Source organism: Dromaius novaehollandiae, chromosome 5 (assembly GCF_036370855.1).
Source record: "Dromaius novaehollandiae isolate bDroNov1 chromosome 5, bDroNov1.hap1, whole genome shotgun sequence".
NCBI classification, from domain to species: domain Eukaryota; kingdom Metazoa; phylum Chordata; class Aves; order Casuariiformes; family Dromaiidae; genus Dromaius; species Dromaius novaehollandiae.
In genome coordinates, this window is record NC_088102.1 from 37,926,143 (window position 1) to 37,946,603 (window position 20,461).

The 20,461-nt window shown below is 40.9% G+C and overlaps 1 protein-coding gene across 1 annotated transcript; it reads left to right on the forward strand.

The window, feature by feature from the left end:
* The first annotated feature begins 9,910 nt into the window (after nt 1-9,910).
* Nucleotides 9,911-17,861, forward strand: GARIN2 (golgi associated RAB2 interactor family member 2). Its single transcript, XM_064512401.1, has 4 exons — nt 9,911-9,979; nt 11,023-11,261; nt 12,534-12,580; nt 17,523-17,861. The coding sequence occupies exons 1-4, from the start codon at nt 9,911-9,913 to the stop codon at nt 17,525-17,527; spliced, it is 360 nt and encodes a 119-aa protein (XP_064368471.1). The 3' UTR covers nt 17,528-17,861.
* The last annotated feature ends 2,600 nt before the right edge of the window (nt 17,862-20,461 follow it).

Consider the following 20,461-nt stretch of genomic DNA (forward strand, 5'->3'; position numbering starts at 1 on the left):
AAGTGTGCCGCTCCAGCCCATCACCATCATTTCCACGCACAGCTCATGGTGCCTGGTGCACCCCGTGGCCCCTGCCCTGCCAGCTCAGGGGTGCCAGCACGCCTCTGCTTGTGGGCTCTGCGTGCACAGCCCTGCCATCGCAGCAGGTCTCCAGGCCTGGCCCCACTGCAGGGCTGCTCCCCACTCGGCAAGGCTGCAGCTCTGCCCTCCCGTAGGCCACCACAGCCTAGCTGGCCAGGCCCTGGAGGTAGAGTGGATTTTTTTTTCCAGCTCCGAACACTTGGTGTAAAAATAGACATTGCCATATACTCAGGACACTTGTTCTATGTAGCGCATTCTTTCCCCCCCTGCACCTAATGTGATGAGGAGTATTAAAAATTAGCATCCCACTTCGCTCAAAAATTAGCTTCTATTCACAATTCTCAGATTTTTTTTTTTATTTTGCTCTTTTCTCCCCCTTGTAGAGATCTTCCCTGACTTCCACTGTGGAAGGCCTGAAACATCCGAGAGCAAGTTTCCCCTGGAGAGAAGCATGCGCTAGGGCAAGCTAAATACTGTTTCTCTAGAGCGCTGTAGTCCCCAGCACGCCGGTGAAGTGGTGGTAGCTCGGCACCTGGCACACGCTGCGGGCTGGAGGGGAGGCAGCGAGGGAGCTTGCACTGCTGCCACTTCCACCATTAATTACTGTTGCTTATTTTGTAATTGTGTAGGTACAAGGAAAGAGAGGTTATCTGCACAAATCATGAAAGATTAGAAATAATGGCAAGGAGCCCTGGTAAATGAGTATCTTCCTTTAATTTCCTCTAATTTGATCTGATAATGGAGACTGCATTGATTACCTCAGTTGAGGATCTGTCCTATACTGTGTGAAAAGACCCGCTTTGGTCGCTTGACAGCTATGCTATACTATTGGTACATTTTCCCTACTATGCCTGATCGCTTATTGTGGTTTATAGCCAGCCCACTAGTGCGGACAGCCTCTTCAGGTATGCGGCTGTTTTAGTACGCTGTTGCATCAGTCCGGAGAACAGCCAGCTGACCTAGGCAATCTCATCTGAGGCAAGACCACCCTGGTGCACACATGAAGAAGTTGGAATGAAAAAAATTGGTGCTTAATACTTTACTACAGATTCCTTGTATTTGGACGAGTTCCTGGAACAGGCAGGTTCACAGTGAAGATTGGTGGGAAACCTCTCGGGAGGGGGCTCTGACTACCCCCCCGGTGGGCAACTGTGCTGCGCTGCAGGCGGATTGTGGCGGACAGATGAGTGAACTTTTGCCTTAAACATTTCTTGGTACATAAGGTGCAAGCAAACCATAACCCCGAACAAGCCATCTGTTCCCGGCGGAAACAGGACTGAGCTGCTGCGACCCCCGAAATGGTCTCCCTGCAACCACCCAGGACACACCGAGCCTGCGCTGAACCAGGTCACGATCGGGCAGAGACTTTGGGACCTGGACTGTAAATTATTGCTGCTTAGCACAACTTTTATAAAACTTGCTTAGCATGAGTAGCTAAATTTGCTGAAGCCTTAGGCCGCACTCCCTAGTTCAGTGAGAAAGGGTCCCAGAGCTGGTGCAGGCGGGAATGATAAGGGAGTTACCAGCAATTTGCATTCCTGTGCACTGCTCAAACAGTGCTAATTGCTGGAGTTACCTACCACCTCTTTGTCAGGACCTTGAGAGATGATGGCGGGACCGGAGGAATGAAGACACACCTGTCTGCAGAAACTGCAACAGTAAAGATAAGGGAGAAAAGAAACAGCCTGCCTAGGAACAACGATGAGACCCAATAAGGAGCAGGAGACCCCAGACCCAAAAAATTACTATTGGTCTGAACTACCACATGGGGGTGGGAAACTTGATTTGAAAAAAGCTATAATTGCCCAGGGATTTCTTTGTTCGGGGTCCCTCTTCGGAGGCACCCAACTCGAGCTGTAACCACTGCACGCGTGTCATTACAATTTATTTATTTAATTTGCCTTGATTTGGCTCCAAGCTTTTCAGCGGGAACCTAGGGTCGGACCCTGCTCGAGTTGTAATTACTGCACGCGCATCGCCAAAACTTACACCCAGGGTGAAGAGGACCCACCTACCACCAGACGGGAGCCCCCCCCCCCCCCCCCGCCAGGACTCCCAAAGGAAGAGGACCAACAGGAGGCCGCTGGATCCACGGGTGGTGATATATTTCTTTCTTTCCTCTCTCTCTCTCTCTCTCTCTCTCTCTCTCTCTCTCTCTCTCTCTCTCTCTCTCTCCCCCCCCCTTTTTCTCTCTTTTTCCCTCTCTTTTGTTGAATGTTGGTAAGATCTGTTTGAAACGTGTGGCACAGGACTTGTCTAGCTAGTTGCAGTATTCACCATTGAATTATCCTATTTGACCACATGCCTTATTTGTGTTAATAAATCTTAAACTGGTTGGCTGGTGTCGTTTCACCTTAATTCACTCCAAGGGCATCACAAACTTGGTCATTGGTCCCAAGGGGAGGGAGGTCGTCCTGAACGACTCCTTTCAGGCCGCGACAGGGATCAGCTCCCGGGAACTTACTGGTAGCATGAACTGGAGCTGACGCCGATTGTGGCTGGTTTTTTGTGGTGTACTGTTCTGTTTCTGAAAACACAGCCTACCACTGCTTTTGGGTTAGCATTAGGCAGCTGTGCAACACTAAAGGTATTGAATAATGAAGAAGAAAATGGCCTGAGAGCTACTTATCCACCAGCACTTCAGGAGAGGAGAGGTATACATAGAGATGCAGTGCTACTTGAACCTATCTAAATTAAAGGTAGTTGGTTGGCACCATATTTCCATTAGTGTCTTTCTGTAATTTACTCCCTACTGGTGAAATCCAATCAATTTGCTCAGCATGCTATAAAAAGTCAGCGAACAGAGCAGAAGACAGGGCTTAATATGCTGTTGGCAGCCTGCATTGCTAAGGAGTCATGCTGCTGCCTCCTCCATTAGCTGGAGTTTTTTGAAGAGGTGGTGGCTAGGGTTAGATTAAAACAAAAATAACAATTTATTTCATTACAGGAGGGAAAAGAAAGGCCTTACAAAATTTGCCTTGAAAAACTGATAGACACATTTCTTACAATAGCCAGCAGCCCTTAGTCCATAGCCCTTACAATAGCCAGTACTGAAGCATTACCCTGAAACTGAGAGAGTCTGATGGCAACACATTAGAGTGAAGAGTGATGAGTGAGGCAGAGATGCCTGCATTAGCTAGTGCTGCCCATGCCAGAACATACACATGGCACAACAGAGCATCATATGATAATGTTATCTTAGGTCTGAAAGTGCTGTTTTCCTGCATTACAGAAGTTCTGGCAGCTCTGCTGTTTCCTAATACAATCTTAGCTCAGTCTCTCCTCTGGTATCTGCTCACCGCACTTACTGCACAGTCCAAACAAGTGTATGCAATGCTGCTCAGTGTATGAAATGCCGTATTTGGAGTAGGTAGAAAGGACTGGCATCTTCCATGTCTTAGGCAAGAGCTGTGACAACTTGACTGTGGAGTCAGTCTCCTTCAGCTCACTCACCTGTGTTGATGTTCATAATTACATGTCCATTGTCCAGAGAGGAAAGGGAAATTCAGTTTTGAAAAATGGCTTTGTTGTTGCCGGTTTTGCTAGACCAATTTATGCATCTCTGTCCACATATTTACATAGCTGTAAAGCAGCTGGAAAAGAAAAATATTTTAGGGGCTAACCCATTGCTTCCCAGACTGGATCAGAGATGTCTTGTATGGTGGAGAGAGCAGAAAGCGTTTCCGCTGGACAGAGCTATGTCAGCACATAGTATTATCAGACAGTTCAGAAGCTCTTCTACGCTGGGCCTCATCTAAGCAACTGTGGATGTGCACCTATACAAAGGAGGCTGTGTATCTGCAAAGAAGTACAGTGGTTCTTCAAACTGTTTCCCTCAATCAGACAACATAATCCTCATTTTGCAGTATTGATTCCGCTTCAACCAGCTTGTTGCTCAGTCATGGCCTGAACTCTTGTCTATGCACCAGGCTGAGCTGGAAGCAGTAGTGTTATTACACACAGTGAAAAAACAGTTAACTCAAAGTCATAGGCTGATTGTGACATCCCTTGGCTGAACAAAAAAGTTACTTGGGAGAAATAATATATACAGAGAAGCCATAAGTTACAAACCAGAGCAAGACACATGAGTACAAGCTCCATTTTCAATTAGCTCATTAACACCCTGGACCTGTCTCAGGGTCCTGAGTGCACCAATAGGCCTTAATTACCCTGAGCAGCCTCACCTGAGACCCACACCCACACCCTGCACCCTTGACTCTGGCAGCTACATTTAAGCTCAGTCTGGAGTATGTAGTGCTTGCCTGAGCTATGCTATAGGTGTATCTGTCTCCAGCCCTGTCTCCTGGATGGACTTCTTGGACCTGTGTTGTAGCCTTGTCTCTGGCCCTGTCTCCTGCTGCTTCTCACTGGACTCTCTGGATGGCCTGCTGACCTGGTTAATCACCTTGGCTTGCCCGGGACTGTCAATGGACCCTGTTAGCACCACCCTGCTCTGCCCATACTTGTGTATTCTGTGAGGCTGTGTTCTGGCTGGTGAGAGCACTGCCTCTGCTGAGGTCACCGTGGGCTCTCAGCTCCTTCATGGAGGAGACCCACTCTTGCTTTATCCCTGGCAGCCTGCACTGAGCAGACTACACCCATGCAAAAATCTCTAATGTTATCTTGCCCTTAATGTGTTCATGTTGTGTGAATCTGCACAACCTGTAACCACGGTGCCCTGAGTTAACTGAGAAACCTAACTGCTGCGGGGGTGCGGACCAAGCCACGTATTGTGAGGCCAGCAGTGATGGGGCTGAGCTCCTCCAGTCTGCCCCTGCCTACCTATTATGACAAAAACTGCTGCCCTTTTTACAGGCATTCATGTATCATCACTCTTTAAAGAAACTCAAGCAGGGAGCCTGGATCATCGAGAACTTGCCTGATGTTGCTGACCATGGGCCTCTAGTGCCAAGAGCGTTCCAGTGGGCTCCTCGGAACAGGCTAGTGCGCTCCCGTCCGCTGTTTTCCTAGATATACTCTGTCTAAGACATGGATTTACCAATGTGAAACAAGGTAGGAACTGGAAGTAGAAATCTACTACCTCTATTTCTTTAAATAAGCCAGAGGCAGGATATTTCTAGTCTTTTTGTCATTCTGCCACTTACTGAGCAGTCTTGAATAAATCATTTGACTTTTGTATCTACCTGGGATAATAGCGATTAGCTGTTTAACAAAGATTTATGAAATGTAATTAATGAGTAGCCTTGGGCTTTTTTTTTCTCCTTAATAGGTCAATCAATAGTATGTTACTTATTCTCCAGCTTTTGTGCTAGTCAGCTTGGTCAGCTGCTGGAGAGTTTCTACTCCAGAGCATCCCCGAAGTCCTGCCATCTTGACTCCTGACAAAAACTTTGTAATCCAAGAGGCACAAAGATAGAAGTCACCTAGCTGTCATCCCAGAGCAGCACTGAGTACAGCCCAAGGGTTTCCATTATTATTTGCAAAGTATGTCACTGTATTCATATAGAAATACAGCTACTAAAATGCTATTATCTTAATAGTGGCAAAAAAATACAAGATTATTTATAAACAAGAAAGACATACAGAAGCATGGAATAGCATATGCAAACTAGTCTTTATTTCACTTTTTATTTCACTAGTTTTGTATAAATTTCACCCATTAACTATCAGGGTTTATTCTTAGAATTGTTCCAACTGAGATTTCATGGTAAGAGGATGGAAGAATTATGCCAAAGAGCAGTTAAAATAAGTGATACAGAGCAACAGCAAGAAAAAGTTAATGTGACAATCACTTTTTATGTTGGTTTTGCCTGAGGAACAAATCTAAATCTCATCAGCTCCTCAGGCAGCACCTCTGCCTTTAAAGCATGGGTTCATCTGGGCTTCATGCCTAATCTAACGTCCTGAGCTTACCATCAGAAAGATAGTTGGACCCTCTGCTTAGAAACCACTTGGTGAAAGAGGAGTGAAGAACTGAGAAGCCTTACTAAGTTACTCTTTGTGCTTGAGACTGCTCATTCTTAAACGTGTGTGTTGGGGGAGGCTCTGCTCTTTAATAGGACAATAAAAGTGAGCAGGAAGGATTATATTTGTTTCTTTTCATAATCTTCAGTTTTCCCCACATATGTCTTTTTCTCTGTTTAATTTGTAAATTTATTCTTGTTTTGTGGATAGGCAAAATGAGTAGCAAGCTTGATTTTAAGAGCATCAGTACAAGCCAGACATCCACTATGGGTGATCTTCAGAGAGTCCTTAGCCAAGGAGAATATGCCCCTTTTACCTCTGCTCCCATGTTTGAAAGCAAGTTTGTCCAGGTAAAAAGTCATTCAAATGAAATTATTTGGCATGCACAAAATGAAATTGCTTGAATAGATTGTCTCTTTTTTTTCTCCCTCAGCTTGACAGGTGCCTTTATTCATTTATTCCCACAACTTTTATTCTCCATTCTTCAATACACACATTCACATACAAATGTAATTGTTTTCCCTTCTCCTACAGACTCATTCTGCTCTCACTTTGCTGTTGCTGGATTTTTTGGACCACTCTTTGTAATGCTGTGCATTGGAGAGGGATGGCAAAAAGTAATGTCTGAGATTTGTCAGTCCTTACTGCTTTCTGTACCAACAGCTAGGATTGTTCTAGCGAATTTCTGGTTCTCTACTATCTCATTAAGGTTGTTTAGACATTCGCTTAAGCTCAACCTAACCTAAACAGCAGTCAGCCTTCCCCAGACAATCTCTCCCTGCTCCTTCCTTTTAATATCATTTAAAATCCCTGCCTGTCACTTACCCTACGAACCAAGTTCTGGCCACAGAACCTGCATGACCTTGGCAACAATCTAAACTCCTGCAATCTTACATTCACAATGTATCTAAAACCCATGAATTTTATTTACATGATGTATCTGAACAATGGTTTTCATAGGATTTCATTACCTCACTTTGTGATAATTGCAATATCCTTTGCTCTTGCCTTGATAAATTCCATCTTGTACTGTTGATACATGTGCAGAATGATAATTAGCAACTTGTCTCTATTTTCAAGGTGCTTAATGATTTTATCCCCTAGTTTATTTATCAGACCTCATTTGCTATCAAGGAGGCAGTTGCCCTAACCGATCAGCCCCAGAAAACAGCACCATCACCCACTTTTTTACATGAAAATGAAAAAAAAAATAGCCTTTGAGCTTTTTTCCATGCTGTCTCCCACACTTGGGAGGAGTTTTCACTAGATATCCACAAATCTAGTGCACTGTCCTCCCTCAAATTCCTTCTTGGAGCACACTTCCTCCGCTGCCTACCAAAAATAAACCATGATGATGGTAGGTCATTCCATCTTCCATAAGTACAGTTTCATAATACTTTTCAACTTATTCTCATCTCTTTGTATTTTCTCATCTCTCTATCTGATACTTTGTCCTACACAGAAATTGTCTGGGACCTTTCTCCATTCTGTGCTCATACAGCACCTCGCAGGATCCTGGCTCATAAGCAGGTCTCGTTACTATCACAGTAATACTGATAAGTACAACGAATCATCAGAACAGAGTGCTGCCTCCATCATGTTTGCACTAAGAGAAATTCAAGATAATGGTACCCAAGAGTTTTCTTACCTCAGCAGTCAGGTACCCAGTGATGGGGACTATGCAAGAACAAGAGATTTCCAGTCCTCTTTTGTCCTTACTCAGCTTCTCTCTTCTCTTTTCATTCACACATTTCCCTCTCATTATTCCACACTCCCCTCTCTCCTCACCACCCCATTACATAAGCTGTAGGAGTCCCAAGCCAAAACACCATGAAATGTATTGGTAGTATATTCTCAGTGTGAGATCTCATGGCAAATGACAGTTCATTGGGGGTTTTTTGTTCAGATTAATCGAAAAGGGGAACCAATTTATGTCCATAAGCGACCCAACTGCGTGACCATCGGCGTCTGCACTGCCAGCCCCAGCTCACCAACGCCCAGTGTGATGCTGCTAGCACATGAGGTGCCTGTGTCCCCACCAGAAAGTGCGACAAATTTCTGGGAGTTCTCAGAGCAGCCATCCCACATGGAACAGTTAGCACTTACCAGGTGAGTTAGCACTGAGAAGGGGTAAATAATTCCTTGAAGAATAAATAAGAAATACAAAGGTACTACCCCTTTTCATACAGTGTTTTCTTTCCTTTATGGGTCAGTTCATTAATAGACTTCACAATAGGATCACTTAAACTTAAGTACACAGTTTTTGGCCCTGCTCTGGTCACCATTTGAGACTAAAGCTATCCACATATGTATAGATAGATGATAATTGGGAATGTCTAACAAGTAATTTTCTAAATATATCAGAAGCTGAAAACTTGTAGTAAGATTGGATGTGGTGGATCATCAGGGAATAACACAGTGCAATAAAGACATTGTAAAGAAGCTAATCTCCTTTGCATCAGTTCTATGAACTGCTGCTCAATATTGCTTCCATAATCAGATAGAGGCACTTATGAAAAGTGTCCAAATCCAATCAGCAACTTTTCCTATTCTGGTTTCTCACTTGTAGTCTTACTTTGTCTTTAGGTCTGACAGATATAATATTTGAGAGGAATCTCCACTTATATTTTACCATGATTTTCCTTTTTTTTTTTTTTTTTTTTTGGTAGGTTCTTCCCCTTGAAGTTTGTAAAGCTCTCTGTCCACAGCACAGACAAACACCACCTCAAGTTAAAGTTAGTAAATGGCCGTTCCTACTATCTGGAGCTCTGTGCCCCACCAGACCAACAACATCACCTATTCCATCAGTGGTTGCAGCTCATCTCTCTCCTGAAATCCCCAGAAAATACTAGCAATACCGAAGTCAATGTATTGTATGAGAATTTTGGCACAAGTCAAGAGAAAGCCCACAGCCCAAACAACCTGTTGGAAAACGTGAGTCTTTGGCAAAGCTGAAGAATCAGAGAGTATCACCTGCTTGTGTCAACATTCCTCACTATGTCTGAAGTCAAAGCTTTTGTATTCTTTGAAGGAGCTACAGACCTGTTTACCAAAACAGCTGGCCTGTTGTAAACTCCCTAGAGCACTTCATGGGAGTGAGGGTGCCAGCTGCATGGTAGCCTTGATGAATTTTTGAAAATGAAGAAATGGCTTACTTATTGTTCAGTGTTTACTTTTTCCTCATATAGGTGGTAGCAGACTTACATGCTCTTTTGAACGGCTCTTTTTTGCTGAATTCCACAACCCACTGAGAAGAGGCAGAGAAGGAAAGACATGGCACAGCTGAGTCCTACGTAGAGACTCAGAGCTAATAAGCAAGGGGGGCAAAAGCATTCGATCCACTCAAAGGACAGAAAGGGTAGAAAATATTTGAAGGAAATACAGTGGACAGCCAGACAGGCTGAAGGCAGCTGCTCAGTGTAGCTAAGAAAGAAACAAGGAGCAGAGACAGCAGAAATGCTGCAGGAGGTCCTGAAGAGAAAACTCTCACACAGAAATTCCACTAAAGCACAGGAGGGACCCATTACCTTAGAGGTGCACCTAGGAAGGAACTTGAATGGTTAATGATGCTGCTGAACATATTATCTAAAGCTATTTCCCACATAAACAACATTTTGTCAGCACAGACATTTCTTGACTGTGCATTATTTCTTGCTCAATCCAACACATTTTTCAGCCAGACAGAGGGACATCCGCAGGCAGGAGAAAAATGCACACTCAAATGATCAGTGCTGAGTGCTGCATATGCAACTACCTTTTCACTGCACTCAAGAGCTCCCATCTCTTCCCTGGCCATGGGTAGCAGAGAGAAAGAGAGAGAAAAAAACTTTGCCTACTTACTGTGGAAAAGTGACAAGGGAACTAGAAAAATTATTATTTTGGAGAGAGAAGAGAACTGTGGGAGATGATTCATTCAAGAAAAGTCAGTGATGAGAAGGGAAAAAGTAGCACATTCAGATTAGATTTGCAGAAAGTATAGGACTCTAATCTGGCTGAAAAATCTGCACAGCCGCATACCACAACCATACTGGGTAACTCAAGAATGCACAGGTTTTTGAGAGAGAGAAGTGTAGGATTTACCAAATTTCTTAGTTGATACTTTTCCTGCTTCAACTATCCCTTCATAGCCATCTTTCTTTTGGGTGTTCTGCTTTTTTTCTTATTTGATGTCAAAGCTCAGATCCTTTCACAGCCTTCTGGACACAAGCTGACCTGACATGAATGTCAGCTCCTGTGCATATAGCAGATGTTACTATTGCTTTGATGTACTACAAATCATGATCCAGACCTAGAATTTCCATTTTCCTTTGCAGAATGGACATGTGCTGTTAGCCTTACATGTTTGATTTTTCCAATTGCCTCCAAGTTTCAATGCCTTGAAGAGCTGGCTGTCACTAACTCTTGAGTTTTTCTTTTCTACTAACATTTTTAAATTTGAATTTTCCTTTGCACTATTACATCTCTGCTCTCTTCTTGTTTAGATAGAAAGCTGACTCAGATATCCCTGCCTCAGCTGCTTGAAAGCAGGAAGTTTAAAAGGATTTTAGTAGGGACCAACCACAAAATCTGGACAAGAAGCAGAGCAAAGATCTCATCCCAGCTTCCAGATATGAGCAAAAAGGGAGGAATAACCTGGAAAAGCAAGTTCTGTTTCTGATTCATGATGAGAATTCGAGGTGAAGCTACAAATGGATCTCAGAGGTTAAGCTTTGGGATCTGTTATCCCCTGATGTAGCCAATAATCATTAACAATTTGATAATGTAGGAAGACTTCCACTACCAGTATTCTCTGTTTTAGATAGATACATTACTTTTCCTATGGATCATCTGTCTAACAACATTTTATAGCAGAATATTCAGCATATAGGGGAATAATATATAGGACATTATTTTCTGATCTCATCACAAAGTTCCAGTTGTGCTGATCAGCTCTGAGAAGAGCTCTCGCTCTCTCTCTTTTTTTTTTTTTAATGTCCATTGCTACTGTGTCTGTTAACCTTTCCTTTTTCTTTCAAGAGGGACAATGCACAAGATGTCCCTAGCCCAAAAACAGAGGAAGAAAAAGTTAGTAAAAATACCTCCTCCAAGCAAGTTCCCCTCTCAGGTATAGTGGATCCCAACAAAGAGAGTGGAAGGAAAGAAGTAGCCTTTCACGGCTCCCTGAAAGCAACTAGGCAAGGAACCACCATGGTGACAAAGAATAAAGGTGATCCAGATGCAAAGAAAAGCAAAAGCAAAGACAAGAGGAAAGCCAGGTAGGTATGGTTGGGAAATTATTCTGATATAGCTGATTTCTGCTGCTCAATTTTGAAGACTAAAATATGTTGCGTTTTCAAGGAATAAAAGTCTGTGCATGCACTGGAGCTTCCGGGCATCGAGACTTTAGTTTCTCAGTCATTCGCATGGTTTTGAAGGACCATTTTGCCTGCACCCACCCCCCTGCCCCTGCATCCTCTCCCTTCCAAATACATAAAGTTAGGCAATTAAGCAAAAGAGCATGAATTTTCAGTGATACAAGTACTCAGTGCTCTCCCTGAACACTGAAGAATCTGCACACAGGCAACTTTGATTTAGATGCCCACAAACTGATAAATCGGAGATGGGCTATCTTGCATACTTTCTGCAACTGTATCATACTGCACTGAAAACTTTTCTCTCTTCTGCTACTCACCCTGTAAGTGCCAGTACAACCCAAACTGTAAGACTTAATTTGCATAGTTTGAAGTCGGAAGATAAGCTTTCAAAAGCAGACAAATAACAGGTTCCTCAGATCCCTCTGTGACAGTAAAGCCAGAAGATTTGATCCAGCAGAAGACAAATAACAGGTTCCTCAGATCCCTCTGTGACAGTAAAGCCAGAAGATTTGATCCAGCAGAAACTACTGGGAAAGATGGTGCTTTTGAGATACAAGTCTGTGCTGGGGGGAAGGTGCCACTTAATGAGCCAATATGAAAGCGGATTGTACCTGCCTAGTATATGAGTGAATTGCATAGCAAGGGGGCAGACTCGGTATTTTCTTTCTGTGCACGGGCAGCAATATGGTGTGGCACCAGAACTCTGTCTTTTCTGTATACCCTTTGCAGCTATATCCTTCTCTACCTGTGCGAAAAAGGAACAGATCTTTATTGGTTGTGTTGCACAGTTAAGCAAAGGGTAGGTGGTAGACTAACTCTGCTACTTACATGAGCACCTGCATGACAACCAAGAACAAGACTTTAATATAATCGCTTTTCAAGCTACATCTAGACACAAAGTGATGAGTTCAGATGTGTGTTATATAAGCTCAGTTTATAGCATTCAAATATCTCTACATGTTAGTGTGCCTGCATTTCAAAGACATGATTGCTATACACATTTAGCAAGGCATGTTTCTACTGCAGGCAGAAAGTTTAAAATAGTATCTATATAATACTGATCCTAGTCTGTAATGATATTAGTAGGATAAGTTTGGGTCTGATTTTGTGGCCAATGGCATCATGTTTTCTTCCTGAACTTTTTCTTTTTTTTTTTTTTTTTTTTTTTTTTAGGACAAGTGCAATGAAGCAAAAAAGTGAAAAAAAATTGCAGACTTCAGGTATGGCAGAAGTTTTCTGCACATTTACTCATTTCCATGTTACTATTCCCTATTGCAATGGTAGATGAGAGAAGCTGAAACTCTGAGCTGTGAGATCTTTAGAACAAATGTTCCTGTATCCATATTGCTAATAGATCAGCCCTAGTACAGCCATATTATTAGAAGGTACCCTGTGCTCAGTCCCTGCTGTGATCATATCCCACCTTACAGGGTTCAGTGTGAGGTTTCTTCTAGGAATACCTTGATGTCTGACCCATATGGTTGGTATCGGTCATGCAACATCACTGCATAAGCAGATGAAATACAGTCTGGCAGGAAGGGCCAGAAAACTGCATGCCTAGGACCTTACGAAGAGCTATTGTTGGCCCATACCTCCTCTTCCAGTGTGCTCCAAGGTTTCCCAAAAGCCCATGTCTGAGCATATGTTTACATCCAGGCAGTGTGTCTGCACTGTCCTCAAGCATGAGGTCCAGATCTATGTGCCAAGTAAAATGCAAACATAACCTCTTGACGCACTCTCCACAATGTTATGTTGGGATTAGCATTAGCTTTCTTTTTGACATCCTATATTTCTGCACAAATCTCTACAGAATATCCAGCTGGAAAAGGCAGGCACCTGACAGAGTCTGTATCATTGTTCATAGTTCCCTGTGTTTGTAACTCTCTGTTTATTGTCAGTATGTAAGCATTGTTATCTACGCCTGCCAAGATAACGTTGGCATTTCTGCCAAGAAATGCCAAAAACTAGAGCAGCTTAGCTTATTGATGCCCCCTACTTTGTGTCGAAACTTGTGATCATTCTGCATGCAGGTGAATTGGTCTCTTGAACAAAAGCTTTTACAATCTTCCTCCATGTACTTCTCTCTCTTGCCAAGTCACAGGAATTTGAATTAGCTCCTGTCCTATCAACTTCATTTTTTGTGAACATGATGCTACTGTGTCCTCCTCTTCATACTTGGCCTGTGGGCTGCATGCAATTTGTTTTCCTACTCGTCAGCAGGCAATCTTAAAGTGAGCTACAGGGCCTGGAAGGCAGACTTTTGTTTTACTACATACCCTCGTTCAACTGCTTTTCTCATTTTTTTCTGTGTGCACACATCTCTCCTTCATCCACTAAGAGATGGCTGTCTATCTGCCTCAAAATCTTGTTGCATTTCTCTCTGCCTATACTTTGGTACACGAATCATTTCCAATACCTCATTGTTATGTTCTTTTTCACTCTCCCTCTTTCAACAGTCATTCATTCAGAAATGGGGAGATGGGCAGAGAGCAAGGGGCTATGAGGAGACATAAACCAGCACATGTCCAAAAACATATTTAAACTCTGCACATTATGTGGAGACAAATAACAACAAAGTATTTAATCAGCAGTAACAAAGTGCATGGTACTAGATTAATTATGGTTTCATTTCAAACTCATTTCTTGCATTTTAAAAGATTCTGTGACATACACAGAGTGCTAAAATCCCTAAATAATTTACTGGGACTCGTCGATACTATTTGGTGTTTCTAGCAATTTTATTGTATGAACTGTAATAACAGAGAAGTAGTGAAGCAATCAGAACTTAACTGCTTCATGTATTTTCCTACTATGCACACACAACTATAAGATCATTCAGGGAAAAAAAAAGTCCATGTTGGCGAAGCCAGCATTTGGATTTGTTGGACTGAGGGAGGGAGACTTAGGGGCATGCCTATTTATTTCAGTCATTTCCCCTCTAGTATTTTGTCTCCATTTTCTATTCTATATAAACAATTACTGTTAGATATTTATTTTGTAGTAATGATTTTGCAGAATATTTTCTATAGAGAAGAAAAAGTATCTGACTGTATTTCCCATCTTTTTTCCTTTCTTTCTGTTACCACCTTTGCTTCTTTCCCTGTATCTGTTTCTTTCCTCAGTAGTCTACAGTTTTTCAGCTTTCCCTCTCATCAGCTTTCCTGTTCCTTCTCTCTAGCTCTAGCTTATTCTTTCTCTCACCTTCTACATCCCTTCAACCCCATTCTGTGCTTCTTCCTCTTTTTTAAGCTGTTCTTTCCTCTAAATATGTATTCCTCCTCTGTGCAATTCTCTCTCCCCTCTTTTCCTTTGCTCTCTCCCAATCTGCATTCTATCACCAATTCCTGAATTTGCTGTACTGAGGCAAAGGCAATATCTGTTCATCCAAAAACAGAAATGGTAAGGAAAGCTGAAAATCAGTCGCCTCTGGTCTCTGTTTCTTCCTTTGTGGTTTTTTGTGTTTGCTTATCTTCTCTGTCCTATTCTTGATTTTGATTCCTTGTGCTTCTCTTTCCCCTTGATTCTCTGCTTTCCTGTGCTGTTTTCCTCATTTTCTTCATCTTCCTTTTCAGGAAATCTAAAGAGTGGCAGTAAGTCAGGTGTAGTCTGCTGCAAGTAATATTCCAGGCGGTTAGTCAGTGAGAAGGAATAAAAGAAAATAAAGCAAAGCATCTTGGATATCAGATGCAGTTGGAACAGGGAAAAGACATACATACAGAAGAAAAAAATCACCCTGCAGACTTCAATTCTATTCATAACCTTTTACTATTGTGAAATTAACTGTTACTGAAACACAAACTCTGTACTCATCTGATGGTTAATTCACAAATAACAACATCAAATAAATTTGTTTTGAATCTTGAAAATGGGATCTACATTTTGCAGTGACTTAGACTATTTTTCAGGCAGAAGACCCGTAGCTTGCAGCAAAAAGCAAAGAATTAGATGCTTGAATTAACGTTAATGCCTGAGTATGGCTCATACTTTCACATATGGTGAGGAAAGCTTCTTGTACAAGTGACTTTCAGAATACAGCAGTGGGACAAGTGATAGAGAGCAATGCCATGCAGCAGATGCAAACCCATATTAACCCAGGCCTTTTTTCTGCCAGTGAACTTCTAGATTATGTGAGCAATTCACTTATTTCTGTGCCTCAGCTTCTTTTGTAAAACAGGGAATGCCAGACCTATATACATTGCTTTACTATGGAATACTAAGTAGCATATTTGACTTGCTGCACTACTAACTGTATTAAGGAAGCCAAATATCTTACCTTATGTAACTGTATGCATTATAAAGGTAAAAGCAAAGACCTGCAACAATGAGCACATCAACAGTGCATTTACCTGGGCACTGTGTGGGAGAAAGGATGCCACCAACTGAATTAGCAATATTACTTCCAGCAGTATTTAAGAGCTGATGAGAGGTATCCCACTGAGAGAGTAAATCAGTTTACCTTATGCTATATAATAGCAGTCTAATATATGGATTCATGCTATAATACAGAACATTCATGCTATAATTTCTCTATTCAGTTTAGAATGTAGGAGACATCTGCTTTTTTTTAAGACCTGATCTATCGTTCTTTTCTCACTACCTCATCCATGTGATTGTCTGGCATTTCAGACCTTTCTGACGCTATACAAAATTCGCAGCTGTTGGTGCAAAAACCTTTTCTATAATTCTGCAATGTGATACAGCCACCTTTCATCTCTCTGCCTACTGCAGAAAAGCAGCTGAGTTACAGATTGATGAAACAACTGATGGTTGCCATAACAAGAACTGAATTCCCTGATAGGCAGTCTGTTTATATGTTATCTACTACTGCTCTTGCTACCTGATGCTTGAAAATTTCTGTGTAGCTTACAGTATGTGCAGTATTTTACTGAAGGTTTGAAGCATAAGTTCTGCATAAACATAGCTAAGCAAGAAAGAGGGAAGACCCAGTGGGCTTTTTTCCAAATGAGCACAGAAGACATACATAATTCACAACTTCCGAAGAGCCAAATGCCAATCTAATGTTCCTTGAGAATATAAATTAACAGACTACTCTTTTGAGGGCAGCCCATGTGTAATCAGATTCCAATCTAGGATGCCATAAAAAACAAATGGTAAATTCCAATTCTCAATATCAACAAAACCATGACTGAGAGTGAAATTCAATATAACTGAATATAACCATTCAATATAACTGAAAATTCCAATGTATTTTTCATTGTGAAAAAGCTTTCTGCATTCTGTTTATCAAAAGAACAAATTGTCAATTACTGACAAGGAAGAAACTTTCAGGCAGTCTCAGAAGAAATGGCCATATAGCATACTTTCTGCCTGACAGTCAGTATATTTTGAATGATATAGGATTTATGAAATGTTTTTGTCCACTACATGGACAAATGTAAAATACTGCAAGACCAAGGATTAATACCTTCACCACTGTCAGCAGAGCGACTGGCTGCAAATGCTTACCATCAGTGATATTATCATTTACACACTAAAATTGGAGAGGATAAAATTAAGATTGTGGAACTCTGGAAAATTCATGATACATATTGTGAACATTTTTAAACGCAGTATACTGCATTTAAAAGCTGTTTGCACTAATCAAGTTACAACTGTTTCTCTAACCCAGCCATAATAACTATGATTTCATAGCAAGATATGCTGCATCTATTAGGCAACCTGGAATACAATAAAGATTTAACCTCCTTCATAAAAAAAAACATCCTGTCTGGAGGAGCATTACACATTACCTATGATAAAGAGAAATTAACCTTGCATCCAGACAACCTGTCAATGCCTAAGTCCACCACAGATAACCTGGTCCTATGGAAAAAGTTAAAATCATTCAAAACAAATAGATCAGAGATCCAAGCACATTTTGAGAAAAGTGACTTTCAGATGAAAAACAGAATGAAGAGTTATAGTCTCTTCAATTCTCAGAGCTGCACTGTGTTTAAGTAAATGTGTTTGCCCCAATTATATATATTTGTCATAACAGAAAACAGGCTGATTAGCCAGGATGGAAGAATTGACAGACTCCTTCCACAAAGACTTAGTTTATGCTGTGATAAATGGGACAAAGTTGTCCACTAAAGCTCATGACAGCAATGTGACACTTACTTGAATAATTATGATTCTTAAGCATTGTGTTTCTCTTCACAGACTGAACAGGTAGATATAGTCCTTTATCTGTAGAAACCAGAGTCAGTCTCAGAACAAGGTATTGTGCTGCCAAAAATAGTCACTCTGACACATATAGTACCCTAACCTGTGGCAACGTTGACAGACCTTGAAGAGATATGGTGTGACAAAGGACTGTTGCACTGTGTAAATGGAGCTACTGTTCAGCCTCAGCTCATTGGAATACAACCTAACATGTTCTCAGTCAATATTGCAAAGGATAAGCAACTTGAAAGTATTGTATTTCCCAGACTACATCGTTGGGAAGAAAGCTGAATTGAGTGCATTGCAAATGCAGTAAAAAAATACCCTAATTGCTGTGCCTGGAGCAAAGAAAAATAACTCAGCATGGATGCTTGCTGGGTTACATACAAAAACCATCTTATATTAGGCTGATTCAGTAGGCTGGTATGCAGTGTTGACTCAATGAGCCAATACAGTCTATTAGCTCCTCTGCAAGAAAAACAACCACTGGGACAGTAACATGAATCAGTCATTGAAGATCATGCAAGCAGTAGATCTATCAAATGTAATGTATGTGCTTGACTGCACCTTTTTGGAAATACTGCAAAACAGAGTGGAATTCAAGCAATATATTCCAAAAGAGGTTTCAGTATGAATGACTTGAATTCCCCTTGCAATTTTCTGTCAAGATGCAGATTTATGAAAACTGTATAGAATTTGCACTGCAGCTCATAGATTTATTCAAGGATAATGAAGACCATCCGTATAGCTCCACAAAGCTATAAATGGAAGGAAATGATTTGCATGTTAGTGTGAAAACAATTTCTTTCTTTCTTAATGGTGATGGTGTATTGCTGATATTGCTTTCTTGAGAAAGGTAATTAGTGTACTGGCTTTGCCAGCACATCTGACAAGTGTATTTTGGTACACAAACAAAGTATCTATCTGAAGTGTACTTCAGTGGCCCAAGAGGTGGTAATGGAAATCTGTTAGCATCTTATAAACATAAGAATGCAGGGTTGAATAATGTATGGAAGACATTATGCTGGGATCAGCATGGGCATCTAGGAAGGGACTGGATGCTATACCTGAATTTCACCTGTGCCATGATACTCCAGATTTATGCATATGATAAAGGATTTTTTTCTGTCTGTGCACAAATGCTACAGCCATCCATATGTCCATATTCATGTCAAAATTTAAAGATTCTTGGTTAAGACTGGGTATGAAAATTCTATTACATCAGGCAGTTGAGCAGACTGAAAATAAAGAAACCCAGACTTCAAGAGGTACAAAATGTTTTACTTTCAGATCACGAGCTCTCAGCAAGCACTGGTCAACTGATGAGCAATGAAACACATGTGTGAGGGCGGGGGGAAATGCTATAAAATTGCACATGCTTAACAGCCAAAATAACTTTAAACTGGGCTAATTCATCATGTCCAGATCAATAACATTATTATTCATATTAATGGGTTTCATGGTATATCTCAGAAGGTCCTGTCTAACATTCTTGGAGTCATATGCACAACACATTATTTCCTAGTAGCATGTTTCCTAGAGAAAAAAAATGTTGGCCTCCTCTAATTTTAGTTTCAGAATATTTCCAGTTTAACTACACAGATGTTTAGAATTCAAATAAAATACATTTTAAAGCATTGCTTGAAATGCTGGAGAACAACAGACACATGTTGGCTGGCAGTTAACTGCCCTAGATGTTGTTTATAATCTACTGAAAGCAAGCTCAAAAACTAGGGGGAAAATCAAATGATAATTTTGAGAAGAATCATTTTGAAAGTGATCCTCCCTCACAGAAATCTTATATTCAGATATCCAAGTAAAATGTGAAAATGTTTTCAGTTTTAAATAGAAAGAAAAAGATTGGAAATATCTCAGAAAAAGCATATCATACTTACAGCAGAGAGAAATTTATTTGGAAATGTGTTTGTTGATGTTCAAGGCAGAGAGCAGACATTGTACTGCCACCCTACAAGACCATATTGCTGTAGCTGTGCTAACACTGAAAGAGCTGTTACACAAAAACAAACAAGAAAAATTTGGGTAGAGGTACAGTACAGAATAGCAATAAATCTTTTTGTGATATAACAAATGTACACCTGCATCAAACAAAAGTGATTAAAAAAAAATCAGTGTGCAAGATTATCTCAGTGAAGATTTAGAAAAAGGAGACAAAGAGAACTATGGTCTTGATTATACATCTTACAGTAGCTTACAGTGTCTTATGGATGTCTTATTGTACATCTAATTTGCTTTCAATGATAAAATTTACTGCATTTTTTTAATAAAATATGCAAACAATATACTTCAGTGCCTTACTTTTGACTGATAAATATGTAAAGCTTAAGCTTTACAAGGCAACATCATTAGATAGGAGGTATCATCATTAACATAATTACCACTACTAAGCTGCTTTTCAGGAAACATTATCATACCTGAAGAGAATTTAAAAAACACAAATGTCTAATTTCATTATGTGGTACCAACTCTTGAAATTCCTCCTGTTGGTTCTTCACCTATTTTGTCACAGATCTGTGAGTTATCTCATAGGTTTGTATTCATTTACAAATACATTTACATACATTTATGCCAATAAAAAAGAAGCTCCACAGAGTGAAAACAGTAAAACAAGAAGTGTTTTTTTGCCCTATATTCACAGATTAAATCAAAGTAAGCAGACTGTCAGGTAAACCCAGTAAAAAGTATTTGCAAGTTGACAATATGCCAGTTAGGTCTAAAATCCAAGTAAAAGGCTGTCTTGACTTTAGGCTGAAGACACATCCAGCCTCAAAATGGCAAGTCAAAGAAGAACAAAATGGATATAGATACGAATTAATAATTGCTACAAATAGCAAAGCAGGAGGTTGTTTTCTAGAGAGACTTAAATACCTACATTAGGTCCTTATAAATTTGTTCAAGATCAAACCATAAATGGAGAG

Coding starts and splice junctions, on each gene's coding strand:
- GARIN2 (XM_064512401.1), top strand. CDS start 9,911: ATGATTCATTCAAGAAAAGTCAGTGATGAGAAGGGAAAAAGTAGCACA. Junction 9,980..11,022: donor TCAGATTAGATTTGCAGAAA/GTATAGGACTCT, acceptor TTTTCTTTCAAG/AGGGACAATGCACAAGATGT. Junction 11,262..12,533: donor AAAGACAAGAGGAAAGCCAG/GTAGGTATGGTT, acceptor TTTTTTTTTTAG/GACAAGTGCAATGAAGCAAA.